Source organism: Lucilia sericata, unplaced genomic scaffold (assembly GCF_015586225.1).
Source record: "Lucilia sericata isolate MDLA Ls3-8-SP2 unplaced genomic scaffold, ASM1558622v1 Contig000690F_arrow, whole genome shotgun sequence".
In the NCBI taxonomy this organism is placed as follows: domain Eukaryota; kingdom Metazoa; phylum Arthropoda; class Insecta; order Diptera; family Calliphoridae; genus Lucilia; species Lucilia sericata.
This window is the reverse complement of record NW_023994693.1, coordinates 143,970-154,407: the sequence shown is the minus strand read 5'-3', so window position 1 is coordinate 154,407 and position 10,438 is coordinate 143,970. Positions and strand designations below refer to the sequence as shown.

General features: G+C 34.4%; 1 protein-coding gene across 1 annotated transcript; it reads left to right on the top strand.

Moving 5' to 3' along the window:
- The first annotated feature begins 561 nt into the window (after positions 1-561).
- Positions 562-8,735, top strand: LOC119607367 (potassium channel subfamily K member 1-like). Its single transcript, XM_037961240.1, is given in 6 exon segments — positions 562-1,378; positions 3,571-3,711; positions 3,803-4,012; positions 4,190-4,393; positions 6,799-6,896; positions 6,898-8,735. Coding segments are annotated over 6 exon segments (1,317 nt in total). The 5' UTR covers positions 562-897; the 3' UTR covers positions 7,081-8,735.
- Positions 8,736-10,438: the final 1,703 nt, after the last annotated feature.

Sequence of the window (10,438 nt, the reverse complement as noted above, 5' to 3'; positions counted from 1 at the left end):
TCTAAGCCGATTGGACGAATATTTTTGTATGTTACAAACATCAGCACAAATCTAATATACCCTCCCCACTAAAGTGGTGTAGGGTATAATTACTTCAAAAGACAAATTTTCATAGAAAGTGACTTCGAAAGACCTACATACGTCTATAGAAAAGTGACATTGAAACAAATTTCTTTAGAAAAGTCGAAAAAATAATTGTCTTCGAATAACAAATTTTTATCGAAAAGAGACTTTAAAGAAAAAACTTCTTTAAAAAAAATCTCTCTATGTGACTTCGAAAATCCAATTTCTATACAAAAGTAACTTTGAAAAGCAAATTTCTATGGAAAACTGACTTCGAAAAACAAATTTCGAAAATCTAATTTCTGTAGATAAGTGATAAGAAAATCCTAAACTGTGATTAGCCCCAAACTGTTTGTTCTGTTTGTCTCATATTTAACTGCAATATTAAAAAAAACGACATACACACAGAAATAAACAATTCTTAATTATTATTTTTTTTAAGCGATAAAGTAGAATTTTATATCAAAACAATCATCACTCTTAGTATTCAGAGAATTCGTAAACAGAGAGCCACTGTCGGTAGTCACAACTAGAATTGAATGAAGAAGAATACAAGCTATAGTTCGAGATACAAAACTTAAGAATAAAAAATTATACATATCAATTCATAAAATAAAAATTTAGTGCAATTTTAAATACAGAATAAACAATAACGGTAAAACGCGAAAGAATGAAAGCGGATTAAATCAGAATTAAAATACAAACAAAGATAATAATTAAATGAAAAGCTAAAATAAAAGCAATTTGTATTGTAATACTAACCTAATAGAAAAGTGCAAATAATTAAGTTAAATTAAAAGAAAAGAAAAAAGATCTAAAGAAAAACTATTTAACATGACTTTAAAAGGTTATGAAGATCTAGATAAAATTGCCGAACAACAAACTCAATTACCAATTGATAGTAATGCCATCAGCAATAATACCAATGGAGCAGTTTTAAACAATTCTAATGCTCCCCCTTTTCGCCGCTTAATATCCATGTCCGATCCAAATATTTACAATAACTCCGCACCTCAAAACGGTTTAAGTTTAAATACGCGTGTTAATCTCGGCTCAATATGTTTGTTACGTCCCTCTAACAGTTATTACAACAACAATGATGAAACCCATTTGATGTCTGCCTCACCGGTACAATTTTTTAAGAATTATCGCAAAGAACGCACCTTACTTTTCACATTCGTTTTTCTCTATGTTTGTTTTCTAATGCTTGGTGCGGTTAGTTTTCAAATAATTGAAACACCTGTTGAACTGATCGAACGCAATGAACTTACTATTTTGCGCAATAATTTCCTAATGAAATATCCACAAATAAATGGTATGAATATAGTCTATTGAATACTTAATTAATGTTTTAATATATTAAGCTATTACATCTCATTTAAATTTGATATCAAAATATATGTATAAAAGACACTTGTAGAAGATAATGTATAGCTAAGCAAGGTCTTTGTGAAAAGTATCAAATTTCAAACAAAAATATGTTTCTTATTTTCAAGTTCAATAAACGGCCAATAAGTTTAAAAAATAAAATTGTGTTAAAATCAGTGTTGCTGAGTAATAATTTTAATCTTAAACTTTTTTCTCAAAATAAATTGGTATTAAAATATAAAATGTGTGATTCCTGAAACAGACATGGAACTAATATTCCCTATAGCGGCGCTTGGTGGTTTACCATTTACTCTATAATGACTTCAGAAGTTGGCCCTTATATCGAATTTTATCCCAATATTGAGCCTCTAGTCTAGACTATAAACTTGTTTATAGTCAAGACTATAGACTGAACTATAGTACAGACTATAGACTGATCTAGAGTCCAGACTATAGACTGATCTACAGTCCATACTATAGACTTATCTATAGACCAGACTATAGACTGATCTATAGTCCAGACTATAGACTGATCTATAGTCCAGACTTTAGACTGATCTATAGTCCAGACTATAGACTGATCTATAGTCCAGACTATAGACTGATCTAGAGTCCAGACCATACACTGATCTATAGCCCAGACCATACACTGATCTATAGCCCAGACTATAGCCTGATCTATAGCCCAGACTATAGACTGATCTATAGTCCAGACTATAGACTGATCTATAGTCCAGACTATAGACTGATCTATAGTCCAGACTATAGACTGATCTATAGTCCAGACTATAGACTGATCTATAGTCCAGACTATAGACTGATCTATAGTCCAGACTATAGACTTATCTATAGTCTAGACTATAGACTGATCTATAGTCCAGACTATAGACTGATCTATAGTCCAGACTATAGACTGATCTATAGTCCAGACTATAGACTGATCTTTAGTACAGACTATAGACTGATCTAAAGTCCAGACTATAGACTGATCTAAAGTCCAGACTATAGACTGATCTATAGTCCAGACTATAGACTGATCTTTAGTACAGACAATAGACTGATCTAAAGTCCAGACTATAGACTGATCTATAGTCCAGACTATAAAATGATCTATAGTCCAGACTATAAACTGATCTATAGTCCAGACTATAGACTGATCTATAGTCCAGACTATAGACTGATCTATAGTCCAGACTATAGACTGATCTATAGTCCAGACTATAGACTGATCTATAGTCCAGACTATAGACTGATCTATAGTCCAGACTATAGACTGATCTATAGTCCAGACTATAGACAGATCTATAGTCCAGACTATAGACTGATCTATAGTCCAGACTACAGACTGATCTATAGTCCAGACTACAGACTGATCTATAGTCCAGACTACGTACTGATCTATACTCCAGACTACAGACTGATCTATAGTCCAGACTACAGACTGATCTATATTCCAAACTATGGACTGATCTATATTCCAGACTATGGACTGATCTATATTCCAGACTATGGACTGATCTATAGTCAAGAATATAGACTGATCTATAGTACAGACTCTAGACTGATCTATAGTCCAGGCTATAGGCTGATCTATAGTCCACACTATAGACTGATCTATAGTACAGACTCTAGACTGATCTATAGTCCAGGCTGTAGACAGATCTATAGTCCAGGCTATAGACTGATCTATAGTCCAGACTATAGACTGATCTATAGTCCAGACTATAGACTGATCTATAGTCCAGGCTATAGACTGATCTATAGTCCAGGCTATAGACTGATCTATAGTCTATAGTTCAGACTATAGACTGATCTATAGTTCAGACTATAGACTGATCTATAGTCCAGACTATAGACTGATCTATAGTCCAGACTATAGACTGATCTATAGTCCAGACTATAGACTGACCTATAGTCCAAACTATAGACTGATATATAGTACAGACTATAGACTGATCTATAGTCAAGATTATAGACTGATCTATAGTCAAGACTATACACTGATCTATAGTCAAGACTATAGACGGATCTATAGTCAAGACTATAGATTCTAAGAAATCCTTTTTAAAAAGATCTTTATTTAAAGAGATTTGTTCCAAATCCTTTTCTTAATTATATTTTCCACACACTGACTTTCAGATGATGACTTGGAGGAATTCCTTAAAGCTGTTATAACAGCTAATGATCGTGGCATATCACCACTGCGTAATGCCACCAACGAAATGAACTGGAGTTTTGGTCAGGCTTTGTTTTTCTCCAGTACAGTGGTGACAACTATCGGTAAGTTGAATTTGAATGTTATTTTTTTTTTAAGTGGCACAAATAAAAATATTTAATAATAACACTTTAAATAAAATAACAACTTTTACAGGCTATGGACATGTGACACCATTAAGTCAAACAGGCAAAATATTTTGCATGATTTATGCCGCCATAGGTATACCACTGACATTGGTACTGTTAAGTGCAATGGTTGAGAAATTATTAATACCAGCCAATTGGTTGTTGGGCTTACTCAATTCGAAACTGGGCCACTTGTATCAACCCTTTAATATACGAGTCATGCACTTGACTATTGTTGGTAAGTTGTAATTTCACTGCAAGTGTATATTCGTGGTATATGTATGCATATATTGTAAATGTATGTACATTGTAAACATACTTATGTAGGACATTGTAATTGTTTTAATTTTGTTTTTTTGTTGCTATAATGTTGTAATTTATTTATGAAATTTTCAATTTTATTTGTTCATTACAGTTATAATTGTGGCCGTATTATTTTTTGCAATACCCACTGCTGTTTTTGCCTATTTGGAACCATCATGGGGTGTTTTGGATGCTTTCTATTATTGTTTCATCTCATTGACCACCATTGGTTTGGGCGATTATATACCGGGCGATGGTGTATCGATTGATAATCGTTCTATTTATAAAATGCTTATAACAGCATATTTAGTTTTGGGTAAGTTTAATTGAATTGTGATTATTATTTTTTTTTCTATATTCTCGGCTGGATTACATAAATTAAACCGTTATGTAATTGGCCTTTAATTACAATCAAATAAGAGCAATCTGGTTGAAATGTAGACCCTTCGGCGGGATATTATATGAGAACGATAACGGAGATTTTGAGGTTAGGATATATTACATCAATTCTAAGGAAATCCACCTAGGCCTTTTCATAAAAAATGTTTGTTGGTAGAAAGTGATCGATGAATGTATCGTACGATGTTCATAAATTCAGTGTCCCGGACGTAATTCCTAAGAATTTTCCATTCAGGAATATAATATCTGGAATAATATCACTCCCAAGATATTTGGATCTTATTTCGATGAATTCTTGACAATGACAAAAAAAGTACTCCAGAGTTTCACTGTTCTCTCCACATGTTCTACATTCTCCTGAATCCGCACGTCCAATTTTGTATATTTACGCTTATAATCCAGTGTGTCCACTCAAAATACGTAACAACATACTAACCTCTGACTTGCTCATGTTGAGGAGGCTTCTCGTTAGGGTCACCCCCTGGATTATTTGTGGTTCTATCCACCATTGCATTATTCCAAGAGGGCATAATTTCAATTCAGTCCTCGTTGCGTCGAATGCTTTTGCGTTCGTCAGCTTAACTATCTCGAACTCTCTTTTCTTTACGCTAGTCCATTCGCTCTTTCATTTCCGACTACTCCCGAGTGGCCTGGTACAGGAATAGTATTCGGTTAAACTCTTTCTCCTGATATCGTCCTAAATGTCTTCTGTCTGTCGGTGTCGACACCTACCGCTCGGACCTGGACCTGCCTGGAAGCTAGTGTTGTGATTGTCTACCTATTAAGAAGTATCCGTATTCCTATGGGTAATGTGCCGCTTGACCATGCCATACTATCTGGGATTAGTGCTTCAAATTCACGACATATTCAGTGTCTGGTATGCGATCGGACACGTTCGATGATTGTGTATAACAAATATCCTATGATGACGTTTGCTGTAATCGCTTTTGGATAGTTCGCCTTAAGTTACGAGCTGTTCGCCTGAAAGGGCCGCCTCATATCTTATATATGTTTCAATGGGTGTAGTATCGAGCAAAGATTCCAGAGCCTTGCTTGAAGTAGAGCTCTTGGCACCACTTACACCTAAACTTAAGTATGTACGCAGAACTCCCTGCAGTAATTTTTTTTACACTTTTTATCTAAGAATTGGTCTAATTACATTATTATAAAGCCAATGGGTCTTAGTAGGTCTGAGGCCCCATTTCAGGCCAATGGTTCTTCTACATAGCGCATAACACATACTCTCTTTTATGTGGTGCCTCTATTTAAATTTTCGATCAAGGATTACACCTAAGTAATTAACTTTGTCGGTCTTCGCTGGGTTAACTTTGAGGCCTCTCGGTGGTGCTCAGATCAAGGTCGTATTTAGATCCTGTTCAGCCCTTTTACACAAGTAAGTTGGATCCTTTTTCCTTAGAATGGATTAAGTAAGAGTTAATTTTGCATTTCGATCTTAATAAAACATCATCAAATAATCTCAGTCTCCAAACTGATCAGTTAATAATTTTCCAAGTTTTACAACTTTATTATTGTCAAGCTTCTGCCAAGTATATTCTTCAGCATTCGATGTGATTGTAGATCACTAAACCTCCCAATTCGGGGATAAACGCTGGTCGATTTAAAACAGATGGTTTAGAACTTTGCGGATCTGAAAGGTCCCATCTCAATGATGAGGAAAAACCTCTTAAAAAGCGCTCGTCATGAGCCTCTACCAGAATGGTCTGCGTGGGGCATCTCACACGTCAAGTTGACAAGATGAAGGCGGACAAATCAGTGACAATGTCGGATAAGTTCATTGCGGATTGAAATAGTAATGAAACCATTTTGTCTTATCGAAGAGACTTTGAGAGTTATGTCTAAGTATATGAAAACTGAAATTTAGAGTCTTGTCAGGAATATTCACTTCTTCAGACATTTTTAATAGTCAAGATCTTCAATGTAGGCATGATTCTGAAGGGGTCAATTTTGAGTCCTCTCTCCTTACATTATTTAATAGTAAGAATTATAATTATTCATCCTTTCCGATGTCGGTACGTTCTCTTTGTAACAGTTCGACTGTGGCCGAAAGTTCTTTTGGTTGATACAGCTGTCGCTGAGTTTACAGTGTGAGTCAGATTGTTCCGGAGCGTAGATTCAATGGTACAAATAAGCATGATTTACAAGTGTTCATTATTATTCTTCTTAAAATTATTTGAAACCATGATCAAGTTCTTGCTATATCCTTTCCGATATCTTAACATCGTCAAATCAAGCATTATGACAAGAGCATATTCAATATCAATCGACAAAAAATGTTTTAATTCAAATTCCCTCTTCTTACAGGTCTCATTGCCATGATGCTCGTACTAACCATTTTCTACGATATACCACAATTAAATTTGGGACAACTCTTTACCGAAAGTACTAATGGTGAAACGGAAAAAACTACGCCTATCCGGCAATAATACAACATGTTATTCAGGACCTACCGGTCTCTATATGCCGCAACGTAATGAAGATACACGACGTGCTATTGTACGTATACGACCACATGGTGATGACTCACCCAGTCCAGATGAGGCACCATCGTCGTCATCGCAAAGTAGAGATTTACGAATGCCATAAATAAACAATTTTTAAATGCCAGCCATGTCATAATGATAAACATATAGACATTCTTACATACATACATACTTACATAAAAAGCATACATACATACATACATACATGCATATAAAAAGCATATAATTTTAACAGGAAATCAGTATGAACAAAAAGAGTAAAAATTTACTACTACTAGTCTTTTACTCATAAAACTACACACCTACATAACTTATCAACTCATACATAAACACTCAAACACATACACACATATACATGTATATCAGTAATAAAGACATTAATTCTACTATATATTTAATACAAAAAAAAAAACAATTCGAATAAAAATATATATCAAAAAATATATTGATAACTTAAGCCATATCCCCCTAAAAAAACAACAAAAGAGGAAATATTTTATGTACAATATACAGTTATATATATACCAAACACATCATACAGCTAAACGATTTACACTAAACCCTTATACACTCTACACAAACAAACAAAGAAACATACATACATACATACGTAAAATATTTTAACGAAATACGAAAATTGAATCTCAACTTCAAGATAGAATTTTAACGTTTAAAAATGTAATTTTAGGTGTTGAAATCCTATACCTACTAACCTAAAATTTAATCATTTATAAGATTCCTCATAAGTCCTCTTTACCTAAAAAAAAACATATTAGCAGCTACTTTAGGTTTTTATTGTTGTTAAATTTTAGGCTTCTATTGTTTAAATCTACAAACAGCCATTTAAATTCAAATGAAATATTGACAGAAAGTGAATATGTATGAAAAAAAAACGAAAGGCCTAAAGCTGATTTGTTACTTTATGCTATAATATGCGAGCAACACGAGATGTCTATAATTGTTGTTTTTGTAAGGCCATAAAAGCCAGTTGGCAATATTTTACGAGGGTCTAGTAGAAAGTGTTCGACTTAAGAGAGGAAGAGAACTTAAAATATTAAGCCGTCCTTATAGCAAAACTTATTTATTTAACCCAAAAGAGGTCCATTCTACTTCAGAAGGATCTCTATCTGAATTATAACACTTTGACGGCCTTATTGGCAATAAAGATTATGTATTACATAAAGTTGAGGGAGAGCACAAGATGTTATTTATTTGAGTTATGCTTCTTCATTGGACCATTATACTTTAAAGGGACATTTGCGAGACCTATATTGCCCCGATAACCTTATTGATAGTAATATGTTAGGTTCCATGAGTAGCTCACTTGTGTCCCTAGCGGTCTATATTAAGTACATATTTCTTTCTGTTTCCAGAATAAAACCAACCGGTTTCTTTGATAAAGCTTAATTCCAGATAGCTGCTCCATAGCCAACAGAAAAAAAGTACCGAAGTGACGCTCTCTATTCTCGGTAAATATTGGGATAGTTTATAATCTTTCTCTTCACTATGACAAGACCAAAACTTCTGATATGAATGCCTAAGGCTCAGGGTCCTGTAATTGCTGATTATAAAATTTTTATTTTCTCTCTGCGGAAGTTTATTACTAAGCTTAACCTAAGAGCATCATATAGAGAAAATGTAGATATCGGGGTTTAACAGGTGATTTTATTGATTCGGTCTTTTTCATACTACTAGTAAGAGAGATACCGGTAAATACGTCGATTTCGATTGTGACCGAAGTAACGCTCTCTATTCTCGGTAAATATCGGAAGAGTGTCTATTCTTTATCTTCGCTATGACAGCTTCTGCAGTAGTCATCGACCTAAACTTCGGAAATGAGGAAGGCTCAGAGTCCTATAATAACTGATAATATCAATCTTATTTGCTCTCTGCTAAAGCTTATTACTAAGCTGATCATCATATAGAGGAAAGGTAGATATCGGAGTCTAACAGGTGATTTATTTATTTGCTGTTTCTCATACAGTTAATTTTGAAGGAATGACAAACTATTAGTAAGAGAGATACCGGTAAAGACGTCTATTTCGATTTCATCCCCTGAAAACATCAGGCTCTTTCAAATTAACATAGATATCGTAAAGGCATCCGCTAGTATCTTAAGAGCAGCTTTGCTTTTAGCAGCAGATATTTCTGTCTGAAGAATACTGCAATAATGAGGTTGATATTATCTCGATTCTTTCTATAAAGAAACCAGCACCCTTCCTCTCCTCTTGGAGCTTTGCTTTTTACTCGTCTAATAGCTCATATTTCTACTTGAAGAACACTGCAATAAATAGATTGATCTTATCTTGATTACATCTATAAAGAAACCGACACCTTTCCTCTCTTTTTGAAGACGTCAGTGTATGCTCTTGTTACAACAGAAGGCATCCGCTAGAATTCTAAGAGCAGCTTTGCTTTTTACTCGTCTGATAGCTCATATTTCTGCCTGAAGAACACTGCAATAATTAAGTTGATCTTATTTCTATTTCTTCCAAGTATAAAGAAACCGACACTCTACCTCTCCTTTTGAAGCCGTTAGTGTATGCTCCTGTTACAACAGTAGGCGGATATTGAGGGGTGTGGAATTTAACTGCAAAGTATTTATTATTCGATCCGTTCAAAATCGTCAAAGTAATTCTTAGAGATCAGTGTCTAGCAAATTGTACTAGGATGGTTTTAGACGAATAGGTTATCAGACAACTTTTCTTGCAACAAGCTTTTCTCGCAATCTCTCAGACATCATAACGTCGACAAATCAGATCAGACCCATCCGTTATCATTGAATTATATTATTGATATTATATAATATTATCATATTATCAAGCCCTTAACAGGAAAAATGATCACTGTAGGCAAATGATAAAGGTATTTTCAGATACAAACATCTGTGAGAAGTATTAATACTTAGTATTTTAGTCTGAAAATATCTAAAATGGTTTATATAGTATCGTCAGACTACTACCTATATCGTATTGATAAGATCACAATGCGCCGTAAACCAGATAGAGTGAGTAGAGTTCAAGTAGCTTTCTGCCAAACTCCACAAAACTGTGGTAGTTATCAATGCGGTTATTGTACCAACTAAGATTATATAATCTGTGGAATCTGCAGTGAAATCCGGATCTAAAACTTGTACTACTTCTAGCGTTTATGGGCATAAATCTTTTGAGCACCTTAACTAAAATTGACAGGGCAGTTTAATACCTATGTGGAGAGCCCAATCCCAAGCTGATGTAGTCTTTTTGGAACCAGCAGACAATTAGCCTTATGCTCTATTACGGCCTCAGTTGTGTCAAAACTTCTTTGGCATTGTGTTTTCTTCGATATAGATCTTGTACATATCGTTATATGTTCTCCGCGGATGTTTGAAGATCCTTTTGGCAATGCCTAGGGTATTGACAGGGTAGTTTAATACCTATGTGTAGAGCCCAATCCCAAGCTAATGTAGTCTTCTTGAAACC